General features: G+C 43.3%; 1 protein-coding gene across 1 annotated transcript in view; it reads left to right on the forward strand.

Moving 5' to 3' along the window:
• Window positions 1-628: 628 nt before the first annotated feature.
• TMEM170B (transmembrane protein 170B) overlaps window positions 629-20,976 on the forward strand; it is a 169,186-nt gene continuing 148,838 nt past the window's right edge. Inside the window, exon 1 of the mRNA XM_085606999.1 lies at window positions 629-1,130. Coding sequence (XP_085463125.1) covers window positions 857-1,130 — 274 coding nt within the window. The 5' untranslated portion in view covers window positions 629-856. The remainder of the gene's footprint in view (window positions 1,131-20,976) is intronic.

The raw sequence follows: 20,976 nt of genomic DNA on the forward strand, positions 1-20,976 counted from the left end.
CATGAAAAGTTTGGAAAGCACTGCCCTACATGGTCTGCTATCACCAGCACACTCCTGCTGCTTAACTCTTGGTGAAGGCAGCAGCCTTCCACCACTATGAGGATAGCGATTTTGGCAACCCTTCCAATCCAACAAGACCGCAATCCGTGAGACAGGCCTTTCTCATGGCACACATGCATGATCTGTCTGTGTTTGCGTATGATAACAAAAATCAGCATCAGGAATCCAGACAACAGTACACAGTTGGGCACTCAGGGCAGTGATACATTTCTTTCACCATGCAGAGGACTTTTCCGTCCCAACAGTGAGTTTGACATGAGCTCTGTCAAACCCCAGACCCAAAAAGTTGAATCATCAGAAATCACATAAAAGTAAAAATAGAATACAACTGGATCATTACACCCACTGTAAAAAATAATTGAAATGGAAGACACAGCACGTTTTAGGGTTTTGGGGTGTCAAAATGGTTCAAACTAAAGAATGCAACCTTAACCTGTCGTATGAAAATCCCTCAAGGCCAAAAGGCAGCAGAGTAGGTAAACTGAAACAGGATAAACTGCCACTCATCCCGCCCTCCCCCTCCCTGGCTCAGCCAGTCTCCTCCTCCACAGACGGTGGTGACTCGGGTGATGATGAGGAGAAGGAGGGGCAGGATCTGGGGCGATCATGGTGCTTGCCGGCCAGCTGTCCCACCGTGGCAGCTGTACCTCCCTTGCCGGAAGCAGCAGCAGCCCCCACGGGAGAAGTCGACCCTAGCCCGCTCTGGCGCAGGGGCGCGGCGGGGATCTGACCGCTGGCAAGCGCAGGTGGGCGAGATCCGGAGGCGGCACAGAAGCCCGGCGGCTCCCCATCCTCAATGTATCCCTTCTGCCTCGGCCGCTTCTACGTCGCCTCCCGGCCGAGGCTGAGCCCCCAAGCCCTGCTCCACGGCAGCAGCATCGGACCGGCCTGGAGCGGCCTCGAACCCTGCCTCTACCGGAGAGCCTCGAGCCAGCAACCGCCATCCACGTACCCCGGCCACCGAGAGAATATGAAAGCGGGGCAGGAGGACAGCAGCTCCATGATCAACCTGTCTGTGCAGCAAGTGCTGAGCCTCTGGGCCCACGGCACTGTGCTCAGGAGCCTGACCGGTAAGTGCTGGAAGGGTAAATGCGGCCAGTGGGCACAGAGCATCGTTGGCCCACGAATAAAGCATTCTGGTGTGGGAAAGGCGTAACTGCGCCATTCCGAATATAAATAAAGTGGTCCAAACACCCTTAGAAACAACGCACATGGCAATATACGGCGTGCAGTAACTAAGGAGAGACATGGAAAGAGTGGGAGTATGGGGTGGCGAGCATAGGAGAAGCACATGCATACAAGGTGCAGTGCTTGAAATTGAAAATAAGAGGGGCAGGTATTCGTTATGCTAAAGGACGTAGAGTAGTGTAGTAGCGAAGAAGTTGGAATAACAAGGTGAAACACCGTAAATAAATTAATAATAGTATATTTATTATAATACCAATAATAAGGCCCACAGCGGACGGCAGGAAGCATGTGCTGACGCATCGACAGCTGACGAAGGAATGCCAGGCATTTCATGACGTCAACTATATAGCATGCCAGAATTCTATCACAACGTCACAACGATACAGATAGGCTGCAGCAACACAGTGCAACCACACTTGGAATGAGAATAACTTTATACCTAATGACGGAGTACAACATCTCCCTTTTCCAATAAAAGATTAAGTTAAAACAAAACATAGTCCTTATACTTGTTGGGAATGCATGACATTCTGCCAGAGGTGGTGCACGTACCTTCAAACACATTACGATTAAAAGATGAAACATCAACTGGCACATTGGTTTCTGATGTGGTTTCACCTGTAAACTGTGGACTTTGCCTATCTACACTGCACTCTGATTCCTGATGTCTTTCAGCTGAAAGGTGAACAGGTAAAGAAGAACTACTCCTATCAAGCACATTTGTCTCTGAAGGATTAGAAACACACGTAGCATCTGTTGACTCATTGTGATAACAACTGAATGTTTCTGAAGGCAACCATAAATAATCATTCTCTGACTCTGAGTTCTTCTTGAAAGACTCTTCAATAAGTTCTCTTTGACCTTGTTTAAGTTTAACCACATCACTCTTGCTTCTCCATCCTAGCTTGTCCAAGAGAACCGAACTATGAGTAACATCAATAACTTCAGAGGGAGCTGTGAACTTGGATTCCCCCTTTTGAACCTTTGAAGGTTTTTGCACGATGACCCAATCTCCTTTAGCAAAGCTTTTGTTGATGGCTCTATGGATTTTATCATGGTAGGCTTTAGATTTGATTTGATGCTCTTGGATTCTTTCTTTGACTTTTATAAGACCATCGTTGATTTCCTCAATGCTTGATGGCTTTTTCCTTCGTTCAACAAACATAGGTGTCAGCAATGTCTTACCCTTCCTGCCTCTCATAAGGAAAAAGGGTGAAAAACCAGTAACAGTATTAGTAGTGTTATTGTACGCATTCACTTTCTCCTGAATGAATTCTTTCACTGGAAACTTGGAGGCAATGGCCAGTTGTATGCCTTCCTTCAGAAACCTATTGATTCTCTCGACTTGTCCATTGGATTTAGGAGAATAAAAAGGAGTCTTTTCCTGTTTAATACTATAGTGCTGCAAAAATGACAACATCTTTTCTGAGATAAATTGCTTGCCATTGTCAGACACTAAAATACAAGGTAGTCCTTCAACAGCAAAACATTTTTCAAGAAATGTGATTACTGCAATGGTGTCTATGACTGTTACAAAATCAAAATAAATCCATTTACTGTAGTAATCAGAAATCACTATCATGAATCTACAGTCAGGTTCTAAAACATTAAATGGACCTGCAAAATCAATTGCTATTTTGCTCCAAGATGTGTTAGGAATGGAGACTATTTGCATCTCATTGACTCTTGGTTTCCAGTGCTTATCGGATTTCAAGCAGACTACACAACTGTCAACCAATAAATCTACATCAGCATCCATTCCTGGCCACCAATAATGCATTTTCAACATTTTCTTGGTAAGTGTTGAGCCAGGATGGCTTCTATGCGCGATATCCATTAACCTTTTCCTCAATTTAGTAGGAGGAATCAAAAGATCACCACGGAAGAGTAAATTATTTACTATACTTAGTTCATTTTCCACCTGACAATATGTTTTAAACTCTGAAGATAAATTTCTTAATGGTGGCCAATTTCCTTTAACAAATTCTTTTACTTTGTTCAATATATAATCTCTACTGCTGAGCTCCAACCATTCAGTCTCACTGCAAGACTGTTCTGAGTTCAAGATAATATCTACAGAAGCAACTACACATTCAGTGTCTTCTTCCATGTGTGGCTCTGAAGACTCTATAGGTAACCTGGACAAAAAGTCTGCACGGATATTATCCTTGCCTGGAATGTGTTTAATGGTAAAATTGTACTCTTGTAACCTTGCAATAAGCCTAACTAGTCTGGCCGAGGCCTTACCGTTACCTCTACCATAACCGTCAAACATGTAAGTTAAAGGTTTGTGGTCAGTGACCAATTCAAACTCTCTACCCCAAAGGTACATTTTAAGTTTTTCTACTGCCCAAACACAGGCCAGTGTTTCTCTTTCAATGGTGCTGTAATGCAGCTCGGTATCAAGTAGGCGCCTGGAAATGAAAGCCACTGTATGAACGGCATTCTTAACCTTTTGAGTAAAAATAGCACCAATACCTACCGAACTGGCATCAACAGTTACTATATTTTTACCTTCTGAATCATAAGGATGGAGAGTAGGTGCATTAACAATAGCAAGTTTTATCGCTGAAAAAGCTGAATCCTGAATACTTGACCACACAAACTTTTCTCCCTTGCGAAGAAGGTATCGTAACAGTTCTACTTTCTCTGCATAGCTTTCTATGAACCGTGAGTAATATTCACTGAGGCCCAAAAAGGACCGTAGAGCGTCTTTATCTTCAGGTTTAGGTGCCTCAGAAATAGCCTTCACAAGATTCAATTTTGGTCTAATACCATTACCACTGATAAAATGGCCTAAATATTCAATTTCTTTTTGAAAAAATTTGCACTTATCTTTAGAAACAGTCATACCTCTTTCATTTAATTTGTGCAGAACTGTGTCAAGAATGCTGTTATGCTCTTCTACAGTTGAGGCATGAATCAAAATGTCATCTTGAAATTTTTCAACTCCTTTGACTCCTTTGAGAATACTTTCCATAAGTTTTTGAAAAACACTTGCAGATGACGCTAAACCAAAAGGGAGTCTAATAAACCTAAAAGCTCCCAATGGGGTAATAAACGTGGTGTAATCTTTAGAGTCATCAGCAAGTTTCACCTGATGATAGGCCGATTTGAGGTCAATTAATGAAAAATATGTAGATCCTGACGTGGATGCCAATATTTCTTGAATTTTAGGCAAGGGATGGCAATCCACCAAAATATTCTTGTTAAGTGACCTCAAGTCAGCACATAAGCGTAAATCGCCATTTTTTTTTTTAATGATAATTGCAGAAATCCATTCTGAGGAATCTGTAGGTTCAATTACTTCCTCTTTGACTAATCTATCAAGTAATTTTTGTAAATCCTTTCTGATGGATAAAGGAACTGCTCTTACCTTATGTTTGATAGGTATTGCATTTTTCTTTAACTTGATAGAATGCTCGTATCCTTTAACACATCCAATGCGGTCTTCGAATAATGTTTCATATTTGCACAGAACAGCATCTAAACTGTTGTGAGATGAAGAAGGGAAACAAGAATACTGGACAGAAGCAACCAAAACATCACTAAGAACAATTGGATCATCTGCACCTGGTTTCAGCATAATTCCTAATCTTGCTAGGTCTTTCCATCCAACAATATTTCTGCCACGTTCTGCCACATAGATTTTTGTAGAAATAGACCTTCCTTTTACATTCAAATTATCTTGAAAGCAACCTAACATGTTAATGTCGTAATCGCCATAAGCTTTTGGGTTCACATCAGAAGCTAATAACCCCACATGTGACCAATTGTCTTCATATTTAGTATCCGAAACAATGGTGATAGGAGACCCAGAGTCAGCCATTATGTGTATCTCAACTTCTCCAATATGTGCCACACCTAATGGCCCTTTAATAGTGCCCTCATTTACCTCAATGGTTAGAACAATGTTAGAACACATTTCTTCATTAAAATTATCAACATAACTGACTCTTACATTTTGTGGTGGTTTAAATTTAAAATTTCTGCAAACTCCTGCGAAATGCCCAATTTTACTACAATTAGTACATTTCTTACCCAGCGCAGGGCATCCTGGAAAATCTGCAATATGGTTTTTAGAACCGCATCTGAAACAAACAAATGTTTTAGTATCTACGACATTACTTGGTTTACTTTTCTGTATATTTTTTACAAAGTTTTTCTTTTTTTCCTGAATTGAAAAAACATTTGTATTTGTATTTGGATTCTTATCCGCTGAAAGTTCCTTTGTGCTTTCTAAAGAGCGTTCTATTCCTTTGGCAATATCTATTACTTCCTGTAGAGAAGGATTTCTACACGCTAAAAGTCTTTCCTGAATTTTTTTTTCAAAACAATGAAAAACAAACTGATCACGAATATAAACATCTACCATCTCATCATATTCACATTTGGTGGCTAACACTCTCAGACAGGCAATGTATTCCTCCACAGTCTCAGTTTCGTGTTGTTTTCGCATGGCAAAACGGTGCCTTCCTATCATAATATTTGGTTCCTCACCAAATTGTTTTTCTAATCTTTGTACTGCTTCTTGATATTCATCTAATGGTATGAATTGACCAGGTTGCGCTTCGTATTCTGGTAAGCTATCAAATATTTCTTGACCCGCAACACCAAGTAACCCAAACATAATAGCTTTTTTTCTTTCTGGTTCATATTTTTTACCGTCTATTGCCACTAAATAGTTCTCAAATGCACGTAGCCAGTTCTTCCATTTCATAGATGGTTTGCCTGGTTCACTCAAATATGCAACTGGTGCATTTATGTTAGAATTTTGAGACATGTCGTTACTGTCATGAAAGTTTTCCTCTTGTTTAAATTTAAGAGCAATTTTTGAAGACGGCTGATGATAAATATAGTGCAACTTTAAAATACAATTGGAATTGTATACTGAATTGTAATATTAAATTTATATTCCTAGAGTAGAACAAAAAAAAAAAAAAAAACATTTTTTTTTTTTTTTTAAATGTTCACTTCTCCTAAAATGAACGTATTAGCAAAAGCTCTATCTGTGAATAAATTAATTTGCTCTTCAATACCTTGGATATGCAGAAATAATCCACTCGCGTGTAGATTGCTGACAGAAATGCTCGATCTCCAGTTAACTTACAGAAATTTTGCCGATTTTCAAGATGGAGTCACGCACGTTGCGTCAATTACGTCATGAAACTCCGTTACCAAACAAAGGAATCAGCCGTTGTCAGTTACAGCTGGAAGTGCCGTTTAGTTGACAGACTTCAACTGTCAACTTCAACCGTCAACAAGCTTCACTCGAACGCTAGAATAAACAAACATCGGATGCACAATGCATTCTCAAATTAGTAAACTGGCAAGGTACAGCAACACAAATGAACGTAGTAACTTGCCTTGTAGAATAAGGTAATCCTCGTAGAATTTCAGTAAATGTAGAATTCTTGTAAGTCCGACGTGGGCCAAAACTTCCCAAATTGAAGAAAACGCTCGTCGCCAAATTGTAGTAGCGAAGAAGTTGGAATAACAAGGTGAAACACCGTAAATAAATTAATAATAGTATATTTATTATAATACCAATAATAAGGCCCACAGCGGACGGCAGGAAGCATGTGCTGACGCATCGACAGCTGACGAAGGAATGCCAGGCATTTCATGACGTCAACTATATAGCATGCCAGAATTCTATCACAACGTCACAACGATACAGATAGGCTGCAGCAAAACAGTGCAACCACACTTGGAATGAGAATAACTTTATACCTAATGACGGAGTACAACAAGTAGTGCCTGTAATCTCCCCTTAAAAGCATTGTACCTATATTGAGAAGTGCTAATATTCTCCATTTTAAATTAAATGACTGCCGGGACACGGAACTTGACAGTCACGAACAATTTAAACGACCAGCAACTGGTTAAAAAAACAAAAACATGATAGGCACACTGTGTGCGCTAGACTCTGCAAACATTCTATTTACCGTGAGCATAACGGAAACGGGCAAGGTACTGACTTTTTTAACAATAGAATTTGGCATAGTTTTCATAATAGCGACCCCATAGAAGACCCATGGGGTGTGATTGAGATGGGACAAAGCAAAACCGAGCTTAAAGTCGTAATAATAATATCAGTGGCAGTGACCTCCCATCAGAAGATATGAGCATGCCAGAAACAGATGGCATGACAGAGATTGATATAGTCCGTTGGCATGATGAAGGCCTGGGTCATCATAATGGCTTTGGATATGATAGAGAAATTAGGTGCAATAGGAACTGGAGAGAGTACAGACAGTGGGCATGATATCGAGCCGTGGGATAGTATGGTGCTGTAGCGTTTACTGGGCCCAAAACTACAGATGGGAGTTTCAATAATACATTTTATAGTCGCTTAATTTTCATACCACTCTCTTGGTCCTCCGATGGACCATGCTGTGTGCTGAGAGGGGTCGGATATAAAGGGTACCAATAATCATCCAATGAGGACCAGGAATTGGACAACTGAGCTACAAAATTGATATCAAGCTCATGTAAATTACTCTCAAGATAATATTATAATTGTAAAGGATTACCACTGCAAACCCAAATCTCCAGAAGAAATGTAGGCAAGCTAAAATCATACACACCAAGGGTTCAGTTAAGGCTATACAGAACATTAACATTAGAATTTTGTGCTCTGAGAGCTCTCTAATATGATCTCTAGTTATTAGTAAATCCAAATTGAGAATGCAAATTCACTTATGTAAGGATAAATCATGACAGCTGAGTCAAAATTAGTAAATTTAGTTTCGTTTATTAAAATTTATAAATAAAAGTGCATCAATAGATTGCATTAGGTAATAAGACAAATTAATAAAGGTCAAGTAAGTACCAAAGGCTCAATAGTTCAGAAAGGGACCTACATTTGGCAGAGACCACTAAGCGCATATAGCATATGCGTCAGTTCGGGAAAAAAGCGAGATGAGTTGGCATCAGGCAAATTAATTTACCGGGAAAGTTCTGCAAAGGTCCTTTAGCAGTTCGTAGTCAGCATGCAGAACAGCAATCAACCGTCACCATTGAAATTGCAATCCAATAACTGCTTCAAATCCATTAAATCAGGCAAGATTATATTCTTAGCGTTTTTGGGGGTGACACCTGGAAGCACCTCATCTGGTCAGACTACTCAGTCCATTGGTCCGTTTGTATTGAGTGTGTGTCAGGTGACATAAAGAAGGCACAAAATGCAGAGAAGTAGGTGAGACAATTACGCAATCCTTAAGCCATTCAATATGTGAAATATTGAGAACAATGCTCTTTAAGCTAGAGCATGCGAGTGGGTTCAAGTGGACAGTTTCCCAGGCAGATGTCCTGAAATGGTAACAAAGATGTAGCAAATCTTTCATACAGTACATGAAATCTCAGAAAGAAAAAACGCTGTTGCACATGCTTTGTACTAAGGAATTCTCTCACGAACGATGAGCTTAGCGAGGCAGAAACTTCATGTGTGCTTTCAGGCCCATATTAATTTAAGCCAGAGGTCTTCAACATTTTTGATGCCGAGACCCCTTATCAAAAACGTTTAGGTGTAAAGACCCCCTCCTGACAAAAATTTCTAGAACCTGGTACTCCTCATCATATACAACTATCAACAACCATAAACGCTCCTAATTCCTACAGCAAATACTTTTAATGGTAGAGAAATAATATTAAATCAGTGAGTGTGTGGGCGTGGTCAGAGTAGTAGCTAAAAACAAAGGGCCTCAGTTATGAGGAATTGGCGTAGGGCAGTGCCACACTCCTTGCCGTGATGCCCTACACTAATGTGAATGGTCAGGAATGCATCATATTAATGAAATACGTTGCATTCCTGTCCTTTCCTCTTACATTGGCGCACAAATTGCTGCTTAGCACAAATGTAGAGAAGATTGTTTTTGTGCAGGAAGAGGCACCTTCCTTCACAAATATAATCCAGAGAGGCGTTTTCCTCTTTCTATGTGAGCTGCAGAATGCAGCATGCATGGAAAGAGGAAAAAACGAGGAGAAATTAAACCATATTTCCTTGTTATGCCTCCGCAGAGGAGGTTTAAGGTTTTGGTTCTGCGATAGGTTTACGTGAATTTGCAAATCTGGGGCAGCATCAAAATGTATGGGTGTTGCATGGGAACCCTCATGCAATGTCCATGGAACACCTCCTTGATGCAGAGTAAGGCAACACAGTGACTTGTCCTGCTTTGTCCTACTCTGTATCTATGAGGCCATGCAAAGTCATGCATTGTGATTTGCGCTGCCTCATAGGTATGGTTGAGATGCTTGCACTGCCTTAGTATCAAAAAAGTGAGGCTCTGGAGGCGAAGCCTCTCATAAATGAGCCCCAAAATATTCTAGAAGTTGTTTTACCTTTTACCATCAGGTAGCTAAATATAAAATAATGGACAGCTTAAATTAAAAATAAACAAAAAAAGTTGTTGCTCAGTGGGAAATGCACTGTAGTACATTATGAACCTTTATTAGTTAAAGCACTGCAGAGGTCTGTGTGTAACAAGAGAGCCACATAATTCAATCTTGGTTGACACAGTGCTGAACAGTTACTTGGGTATTTTTTTAAGTGGTATGAGGGCACAGCCTTTGACAGAAAGCACTGTGAATATTGTAAGTCGTTATTTTATACTTGCATTACACACAGTGTAAGATAGACTGATACAGAATGTGCAAATAGTATTAAGATAAAATGGTGCTTCCAAAATGTAGATTTTAGCCATACCAGAGCTTATGTAATGCAATTTTTGTTTACATAACTGTTCCTTCAACACCTTCTTAGGGGTACTAAAGGCTGTGTAAATGCAATTAAGTTTAAAAGCAAGCACTTCAGAGCCCAGTCGTTAACTCTTTGCACTACCACTACGAAGGCTTTTCACAGCACAGGAAACTCAATTAATGAAACTTCAGCTGAAGCATTTTAAGGATCAAAATTAGCCATCCCGACAGGGTTGTCTTTTTCCAAAAAGAAATCAAACATTTTGAATTTCAGGTACGAGTGAGGCTGGGGAATGCACAATCCCCTTCCCAGGACTCCACGCCCCCTGGGGGTCGCGCACCATAGATTGAAGACATCTGATTTAAGCTAATATAACGCAGAATAAAAAGAATTATAAGCATACATTCATAAGAATACATGAAGTGGTCATGATTTTAGTATAACTTCTGATGCACTTAAGGATCATTTAGTATAATTACAAATTATAGGTGTCAGTGTGGGGTAAGTACTGAGTTTGTAAGTACCAACTTGTAAATACATTGCAGATTATGCATTTTAGATTTTGTTTCCAACAAATAAGATTGATATATATGTGTGAAGTACATTCGCGGTAAGTTTCACAGAAGCATCAGCAAATAGAAATGTGTAGCACCTACTTCTTGTTTGTCATTTTCGGTGCACACTGTTACACACACAAAAGTCAAACTTTAGTAAAATTCCATATCATAATCAGAATTATTCATAACATTTTATAAATCTCTTTAGTTACTCTTATTTATAAATAATATTTATAAATAAATAGAAGTAAACTTTATGATCTAAGAAGCTACCAATTGACATATTTCTAACACATGTTAATTATATGTAATACTTACTCAATTTATAAATCACAATCTATATTAGTCATTCAATTCTATCACCTAGTCTAAATCTTTTACTGCATGCTTTTACAATGCAGTATCTAAAGAATTCTCTTTTCTGATCATGTTTTTGTGAACTTGTAGTCTGTGCACGTTTGCCATTTTGCTCTCAGAAAGTGTTGTATTCGGTTTTTCTTGTCATTAAATGTAAAAGTGATTTCCTCTCCAACAATGGTATGTGTATTTATATAGCACTTACTACACCTGATATGCCTAAAGTGCTTTACGGAAGGATATCATTCCAATTTTAGAGATTAAGCACGTATAAATGTTGTAGCTAGTTATGGGGTTTTATTTCTGGTGCTTGGCATTTGGAAATATTCATCTGATTCAGATTAGTGCAAGACTGTGGAGGTTCCCTATCTGATACTTATTTCACGTACTTGAGTTAATAGGACGTTTCACTCTGTTAGTAAGAATTGTCATGTATATGGATAGTAGATTGTCAAGTTGTTTGTAGTCAAGCATATGGATAATAGATTGTCATGCCATTCGTGTACAGTTTTTTGCACTCCCATAGACATTTGTTATGTAGAGTATTGCAAGGAGCCATTTAATCTGATGAGTAAGAACCTTTAAAGTTGTAGTATAGAGTTGTGTTTGAATGGACAGCAAAAGCTGTGATTTAGGGAGAAGAAATTGTTATGTTTTGAAGTTCAAGCTTATTCTAGCACTGGAGTGCTCGCAAATATTTTCCCAGTGGCCACAAAGTTTGGTCTGTGATGTGACTGAGGGCTGCATTGATAGAGTGGCGGTCGGGGAGTGAGGGGCAAAAGGGGGTTTGTGGCAAGGTGGGTGTAGGAGACGCAACACATAAACACAAAGATTCTGAAGATTGAATTGCGAAACCAAAATCTTGTGATTAATCCCAGCTTCTCCACTTAACCAAATTGTGTGATCCTAGGCAATTGTTTTATTTCACTTACCTCCTTTTTCTTCATTATGACAAATGACATCAGGATGTATTACAAAACTTTCTGTGTTTGATTCAATAAAGTATAATGTTCATGTATAAAATAATTAAACCCAGGCCACCCAAAGAGTTCACGTAACAACTGACTTGCCTCTTAGTTCACTATTGGCATTGTTGTCGGGGGGGGGGGGGGGAGGAATGTTTCTGAATTCATGTTTGAAAATTATCACTTTGGCAAAAATACTTCTCCGTGCCCTGTTATAAACTGATGTACTTAGGTGAAATGATTCTGCATGCTAATGAAATACACTTTTTGAATTTTGAAAAGACTATCATACTTTCGCTGTAAGATGTCTTTAAAAATTAAGGTGTTTCTAAAGTTTAGCGGTGCAGGACACCATAGTTACTTCCTTTAACCTTTAAATACATTCTTGCTCTTTTATTTAGCATTCTGTTTTTTAGTACTAGTGCTGGGTCGAGTAGACAGCAGCCCAGTGCTGCTGTTGAGTAGGGATGCGCATATATAGGTCAGTAGGTCCACATGTGGTCCCCGGGCCATACTTTGCTTTGAGTATCAGTGTTCTAGCAGGACCACATTTACCACTGACCGGCAGGGTTGTGCAGGTTGTAAAATTGTTCAGAAATTATTATTTCTCAGATACCTATAAGACATTTTTATTGGAATCAAACTCGTGTGCACTCGATTTGTTATCCATTTGTGCATATTGTTTTGTGCTTAGAATTTCTTCAATTGTTTTAACCTTGGTTAGGTTTGAATGAGGTTCTAGTAGTCTTTTCCATCTTGTCCATTTGATGCTGGAGGGTTGCCATTAGACTCAGTTGTGGGTGTCGTTGTCGGAACCTAGGTTTTTGTTGCAGTACCCTTCCCCTTTTTGCCCTGTACCTGGTGCAATTTTGACTGAAAGTGTCCTGGGTTCCTGCCAACCAGGTCCCCAGTCCAGTGTTCCTTCCCTAAACTGTACGATTGTTCCACAATTGTCAAACCCTTTAGAATCCCTTGTAAGTCCCTAGTGAATGGTACCCCTGCTACCCTGAGCATTGGACCTAAACAGGGTCCCTAAGGGCAGCAGCACAAATTGTGCCACCCTAAGGGACCCCCACTAAGCTCATGCAAACTGCAATTGCAGCCTGTGTTTCTTGGTGCAGAGAAAACCAAAGGTTAGACACGGCAAACCCCCTTGTGTGCCATGCCTGCCAGCAGTAAATGTGGTATAGGTAGGCCACCTCGACGGCAGGCCTTACAGCCCTAAGGCAGGGTGCACTATACACATGTCAGGGCATATCTGCGAGAGTGGATAGTGGAAATGCCACAGTGATATATAAGTTCACCAGTAGATATTAACAGTGCACAGGGAAGCCATAACGAATACATGGGCTGAACACTCGTCATTACGAGTTCTCCAGCTACATGATTGCTTCACTGTACCCCAAGGTATTTAGTATCAAACACCTCGTCTTAATAAACCCACTCTGATGCCATTGCTGGATTTATTAATTAATGCAGAAAGAGGACACCTTAGCGGTGCCCCCTGAAAACCTACTAACTACTACTGTGTTGACTGACTAGTCTCGACCAGCCAGCCACCATAGGCATGTTTCTGACCTCGTTTCTGACCTCGTGAGGCTCACTTTCGCTCTCAGAGGACAAGACCAAAGCCTGCTTTGGACAGAGGGGTTCACACCTCCTCCAAGCAGGACAAACATTCCAGGGTGGGAAGCTGCAAAGGTACTGCTGCCTTTGATATGTGACCATGTGCATCCCCAGATAGTGGAGGTGCTCACCCCCCGTCCTGACCCTATGGTTTGGATGCAAGACAGGGTGGAAATTTAGTTAGGTTAGGAGGTTTGCCCACATTCAGCTAGCACCACCCCTGGGGCAGACCAGCTGATGTGGACCCCACTTTTCATAATCCTCCATCTTGTGTTGGAGAGAATTAGCCTATTTGGGTCAGGGTTAAGAAAGTGATCATATAGAGGGTGTAGTCACCCTACAGGTAGGCAGCCTGTTGGCTACTACCCGGTTCTCTCCTTAATGCCCCTAAATTGAGTATTTAGGTGGCACCCCTCGACCCTGAACCTTAGATTTCACAGACTTAAAGACGAAGAGGACAAAGATGAGTTTCTGTCTGTGCTGTGTGCTTTGCCTACCTGCTTTTTCCTCCCATAATTGCACACATCTTTGAACTATTAACTTATTTTTAAAAATTCATGAGAAACACAGTACTTAAGTTTTGATGTAGTTTTTGGTATGAAAATATATGTAAAAAGATTTGTTATTTTTCTAAATTCCCTCTGTGAGTACAACAAATTTATAGCACTGCCCTCTGATAAGCATAACTCCTCGCATGCACAAAAGAGAGCGTTATACTTATCTATTTAGCCTCTGTAAACCAATTGGGGACCCAGTGGACTCTCAGCACAGTGTACTTTGTTTTAGTACAATATATAGAGAGCCATTTTTCTACAGTTGTACTTAATAGGATTCTATGTTCCCATTGAACACCTGGGTAGCAGAGTAATGCTGACCTGTTGTCTATAAATTCAGGTAGGTAAAAGCCAAGTTCAACCATGCTCCTGAAGTCTCTGTGTATCGGTGGCTCATGTTATTTCTGGGACCAAGTTTATTAATTTAGCCACTTGGATGGAAAGGGGTGTCTCAGCAATTGTATTTGTCCTTTTAGCATGGACTGATTGATTGGGAGAGCTAGTTTGGAGTCCAATGCTCTTTTCTGAAAGCATTGTTTAACTTCATTTGTAGGAAGCATGTCTCTTTCCATGTAATGCCCTATGTGTTATGCAGATACTTTTTAAAAGAATAATAGAGGAGACTGTCATATCCAAGACAGTGGGCATAAGTGAGTCTGCCCATGATAGAGATATTTGGCATACTAGACCACCCAGCTGCTTTTTAGGTCTTACCTATTTGAGACCTTTTGTTTTCTAACTGTGGGCTTAGAGACCGCCGCTTGGTTGCCTTTGTTTGGCTTCAATTTCACTTGCTTGCTTCTTAACCCCTTGTGTGCCCCGCCCTTTCCCCGCCCTGTGCCGGCCCTTTCATTAGCGGGCGGGGTTCATGACGAGATAGTCTTGTCATGGGCACAGCGCAACCGCGCTCCATGACGAGACTATCTCGTCATGGGCACTGAAGGGGTTAATGCTCATTTGGAATAAGCTTCCTTCCAGTTTGTGTGTCTGTCTCATTTCCCTCCAACACCTCCCCCACACGCAGCATGGGCGCATTACTTCTGTCTTTCCCTATCATTTTAAATGCGCTACTTCCTTCTGTGTGTTTAACCACTCTACCCCATCCACCCTCCCTTGTATGGGCTGCTGTTTGACCGCCACCCACCCTCCCTTGTCCGGGCTGCTGCTTGACCCCCACCCACCCTCCCTTGTCCAGGCTGCTGCTTGACTGCCCACCCACCCTCCCTTGTCTGGACTGCTGCTTGACCCCCATGACCGGACTGCTGCTTGACCCCCACCCACCCTCCCTTATCCAGACTGCTGCTTGATTGTCCGGGCTGCTGCTTGACCCCCACCCACCCTCCCTTATCCAGACTGCTGCTTGATTGTCCGGGCTGCTGCTTGACCCCCACCCACCCTCCCTTGTCCAGACTGCTGCTTGACCCCCATGTCCGGACTGCTGCTTGCGCCCCCACCCACCCTCCCTTTTCCGGACTGCTGCTTGATTTTCTGGTTTGCTGCTTGACCCCCACACGCCCTCTCTTGTCCGGGCTGCTGCTTGACCCACCACCCACCCTCCCTTGTCCGGACTGCTGCTTGATTGTCAGGGTTGCTGCTTGACCCCCACACAACCTCTCTTGTCCGTGCTGCTGCTTGACCCTCCCCCACCCTACCTTGTCCAGGATGCTGCTTGAATGTCCGGGCTGCTGCTTGCCCTCACCCACCCACCATTGTCCAGACTGCTGCTTGAAAATTGTCCAGGCTAATGCTTGATGTCCGGGCTGATGCTGGAAATTTGTCCATGCTGATGCTGAAACCCACCGACCCGCCCTCATCCCGGCTGATGCTTGAACCCACCCACCTGCCCTTGTCCAGGCGGATGCTTAAAATGTCCAGGCTGATGCTTGAGATGCTGGGCTGATGCTTGACCCCACCCACCTGCCCTTGTCCGGGCTGATGCTTGACCCCACCCACCCTCCCTTGTCCGGGATGATACTTGACCCCACCCACCCTCCCTTGTCCGGGCTGATACTTGATCCCCACCCACCCGCCCTTGTTCGGGCTGATGCTTGAATGTCCGGGCTGATACTGGTCAATACTCACCCGCCCTTGTTCGGCTGATGCTTGACCCCGACTCACCCGCCCTTGTCCTATCATTGGACAAAGATTCAACTAAGGCAGAACTCCATTTTAAATCATGCCTAACAGAGGTCATCTAGTGGATGAAGCTCAACCATCTCAGGTGCAATACAGATAAAACTGAGATCCTCCTGATAGGAATAGACAACCCCTTCCAGCCAAGTTTGTGGTGGCCTGAAGGTGCAACTGCACCACCGAACACTGTCGAAGTAGCAAAAAACCTGGTAGTGCAATTTGACACCTCACTCTCTTTCCGACCGCAAACCTTGAAGGTGGCAGAGACCGGTATTGAGAGGCAAGATGGCGGTAGCCTAAGACCGTAGGTGCGCACAGACCAGTAGAGAGTCAGTAAATTTGAATGCTGCACTAAGAACTATGGAGTGATGAGCCCAGCAGGCTGCAACGTGGATCTACAACACTCCCCAAGGACCTACGGGAGGTACCTACACCTCATAGAAACTGTTATCGGGCTGGCGGTTCTACACTATTTCAGCAAAATATTAAAAGAGGCATCCGTAATCCACGTCGGGGGATCATACCTGGCAGAGACGACATCCCGGAAGGCTGAAGCGCAGACCGCCAAGATGGGACCGAAGACCGCGGCTGGAACTTCCAAATCAAGGACCGCGACCGCAGGGGCATCACCAGTGCAGACACCCAGGCAGGGGCGCAGGGGAATTGCAGCCGATCCAAACCCGGAAAAGAAAGGAAGAGGCGGGCCGCATCGAAGCAACACCCGGCCGGCCCCACAGTGGTTGATCTGCTGAGAGGGCCGGCCGAGAAACTCGCTCCGGGTCATGACGAGTCAGTGCAGAACAGAACTAGTCCGGTGAGTGCATCGGAGCTGCCGAGAGAGGAGCTCAGCGAGGGAGAGAGAGAACTTCCCCACGTTGGTGGCTGACAGTCAATAGCGGATCTCAGGCGGGACTGAAGGTAAGCCAGCTGATACCCCCCCTTTCCCTGTGTCGGGTACAGACAGGTTAGACACTAACCTCGTAAGCCAGATACAGCGGGAGCGATGCTGGTTGCTCGGTCACCCTCTCCCCTTTGATGGACTCACTCGAAAGCCTCCAGAAGGCGCTCAGCGGGGAACACCACTACAGGGGAAAGGGATCAGAGGAGGAGGAGGAGGTAGCTGCGGGACCCTTAGATGAGCGCGTCTAGAGTTGAAGCCTCACTCTAGTAGCGTGTCCCTCAAGAGCCCTGGAAGAGAAGAGCAGAGCAGGGTAGTCATGTACACCATGCTAGCACACACATAAAAGAGGAGGCCCATTGTCTAACCAACAGCAACACTCACATGACCCAGGGCGAAGTCCTGCCAGCATGTAGATCCGGATACGTTGATGATGCCCCCCCCCCCCCCTTTGAAGGCACTAGGCGTTGTGGTTGCCCTTGCGGTGAATCACCTCGACGCAGTTCGGGGATAACAAGTTACTTCTCTCTGGGTTGAATAGCGTCGCTCTCCGAGACTTTCAACCGGCTCCAACCGCGCGGGTGCTCCGGACGTGGTACGCTCTCCGAACCTTTCAGGCGTGTCCAAGCGTTCGACGTAGAGGATATAGCAGGTCCAGTAAGGGTCCTTCCGTGGAACCCCAGGAAGCCCCTACTATGTCGCAGCCAAAAATAACGTGAAGGAAAAGAAAAGGTACGCCCAGCTAGGAAAGCGAGTGCGTCTCATTGGCCGCACCGCAGAACTCAACGAGTCTCTGGACGGTATTCTGCCAGGAGTTCCTGTCTCATTGCAGGCTGAAGTGAAGAAATAAAAAAGGAAATCCCTTATAGTTGGGGTGCACTTAAGGCTGGTTCTCACCAGGTGTAGCCTGTGGCGTTGCTCCTCGTCCCAGCGCGAAGTCTAAGGGGGCGGGGGCACCGCCCCTCAGGTGCCGCGGTCGAGTGGAGATCCGGAGGTCCCCCAGTGCTTCTCTCACCCGCGGCACCTCGGCTTGAGCGAAGCGGGGAGTGCTCGGTGCGTATGGAGGGAACAGGAAAGGCGTCCCACTCGTAGTCCGTGCTATTCCAAATTGACAATCACCTGAGGACGGGAAGGCAGGGCTTTTGTAGTTCCCGTTCCCGTTTGCCTACCGTGTCCTCTCCCAGGTGTTATGGGAGATGTAGTTCGGGTCTATGTACTTGCCTTGTTGTGCAGGTACGCGGCATGGCCAGCGGACGGCTCTCTTTGGGAGCGCCGAAACGTGACAACCTGTGATTACTACCGAGGGCGAGGAGAATTATGTCTTGAATTTTGATACGGTTCTTGACTCAGACATGTCAAACGAGGTCAATGTAGGTGAGGGCGAGCAGGCTTACTTGCAGGATACTACAACCATATCATTCCAGGAGCAGCTACCAAACGCTGCATACACCAGTCAGACAAAAGAATTTCAAGGTGCTTCCAAAGCTAACAAGGTCAACAACGGCAACATGGATAGAGAGCCAGATAAAGAGCCTAGTGATTATTTTTTTTCTGTATCGGGTGGGGGTGAGTGGACGGAGGACTCATCAGGTAATTCTACAGATCTGAGTAATAGTAATTTGGACAAGAATGATGGTGGTAAGACAAAAACTGTTTTGAGAGGGAAAAAAAGGAGACAGAGAGAAGGATCTTACCTGGGACTATACGCCAATAAATCAACTCACCAATCCTACGTCTAACGGCCATTCTGGTGTTGATCCATCTGGATCTACCCCCCCAGTGCTAGAAGCTATTCTCCAGGCCATATCAATGCACCGGGACGAGACACTCCAAGATGGACGTAAAGCCCAGGCAGCGATGCGAAAGGTGCAAGGGGTGGTTCGAAAGCTAACCAAGACTTGTAGCGTATTTGGGGAACGGCTGACTGACCTCGAGTCAAGGATTGTCTCTACTGAATCAGACCTTGTAACATCTCAAGCACGAACAAACTCACATGAGGCTCAGTTAGTCGACATGAAATGGAAGCTGGAGGAGCACGAAAACCTCCAGCGGAGAAACAACTTGTGGATGCTTGGGGTTCCTGAAGGGGATGAGGGGGCCGATATCCGCTTATATATTGGAGACTTGCTACGAGATACGCTCCCGGAAGGGTGGGGGGAGAAAACTCAGGGGGAAAAAAACATATCTAGAAATGATAACAAAATATGTGTACAGTTAAAGGAAAAGACCAGAACAAAGGTCATGATACGAAAAGTGGGAAAGAAAAGGAGTAAAAGATTGTTAAGAGGAGCAACATGGGTACTCAAATCTAAATTAAGATGGGGAGGATAACAATCTGCTCATGGAATGTGGCAGGGCTAAACAACAGAGTTAAAAGAGTAAGACTAGCCGAGCTAATGAGGATAAATGTGTTGGATGTAGTATGTCTACAAGAGACCCACATTCCTTGGGGGAAAAGAGAACTGCTGAGAATCGGAGGGTATAACATTAGCATGCACATCTCAAACCTCAAATGCACGAGGGGTGGCTATATTAGCAAAGACCTCTCTAGGATTGGCCAAACACAAGGCAGTGGATACATTATGGAGGTGGGCTATTGTAGAACTAGCGCGTGGGGGGGGGGGTACGGTGAGTTCGATCTATGGATCAAACCAGGACGATCTTTGAAGATTCAGAGGTGGAACTCGCAACATGGCCCAGCCCATTAATCCTATGTGGAGATTTTAATATTTCTCTGGATCCACGATCAGGGCAGCAGAACCAATGGGAATATAGTGGTCAGAAGCCTAGGGTTTACATGGCATTAAATTCTCTTAAGAATAGCCACTGTTTGGCGGATATCTGGGCTATGAAAAACCCGAATAACCCTGGATATGCGTATTACTCCTGTCCACACAAAAAATATGTTAGGATTGATTATTTTTATGGTACAAGGGATGTATTAGACCGAGCTGGTATAAAGAAATTTCCAAAGATCATTTCTGATCATAATCCTCTGATTTTGGAGGTGAAATCGCAAGTTTTAAGAAAACCCGGAGTAAATGGACGTTTGATAAGAAATTACTAGTGAATAATGAAGCGGTCACAAGGATCTTTGATGTAAATAGATATAGTGCTAGCAGGAGGATGGTGTGGGACTCCTTTTAAGGCTGCCCTTAGAGGTGAAACCATTAGCTTTGTTACCAGGGCTAGGTCTCAGCGTGAGATTAAGAACCAACAATTAATGTGGGATTTAGTGAAGGCAGAAGAGGAACATATTGCGATAATAGCACAGGGACAAGATGGAGCTCAAACTCAATACCGGATAATCACTTTAAAAGCAGAACTAAATAGTTGGTTAAAACAAAGATCAGCAGAGGAATACCAATCCCACCGGAACAATTCCTATGAAAATGGAGAGCAAGTTGGAAGTACTAGGCAAAAGATATCATCGAACTTAATAACCTTTATTAAAATAAATGGACAAATATTTACAGATCCAGACGATATTATCAAGGGGTTTCAGAATTATTATCAAATCTTGTATCAAGATGACATTAAGAAAGGTGCTGTTGAAGTCGCACAGGATATATTGCGGTTGGTGACTAACATAGAACTTGGAGGGGGAATGGATGGCTCAACTAAAGAAGAGCTAGAAAAAGAAATCACACTAGAAGAAGTCCATATAGCATTACAAGGAATGAAACAAGGGAAAGCTGCTGGTCCCGATAAGATTCCGTTGGAGGTATACATGATTCCAGGAACAGTTATAACACCTCTTTTACTAGACCTGTTTAGGGGCGTACAATATAATGGAAGCCCCCCTGAGTCTTGGAGAGAGACGGATATTATAATCTTCCCTAAAAAAGGAAAACCAGTAGATAACCCATTTTCATATCGGCCAATTTCCCTGTTTAATTCAGACACGAAAATCTACTCTGAGATTCTGGCCAATCGG

This window comes from Triturus cristatus, chromosome 5_2, assembly GCF_964204655.1.
Source record: "Triturus cristatus chromosome 5_2, aTriCri1.1, whole genome shotgun sequence".
NCBI classification, from domain to species: Eukaryota; Metazoa; Chordata; class Amphibia; order Caudata; family Salamandridae; genus Triturus; species Triturus cristatus.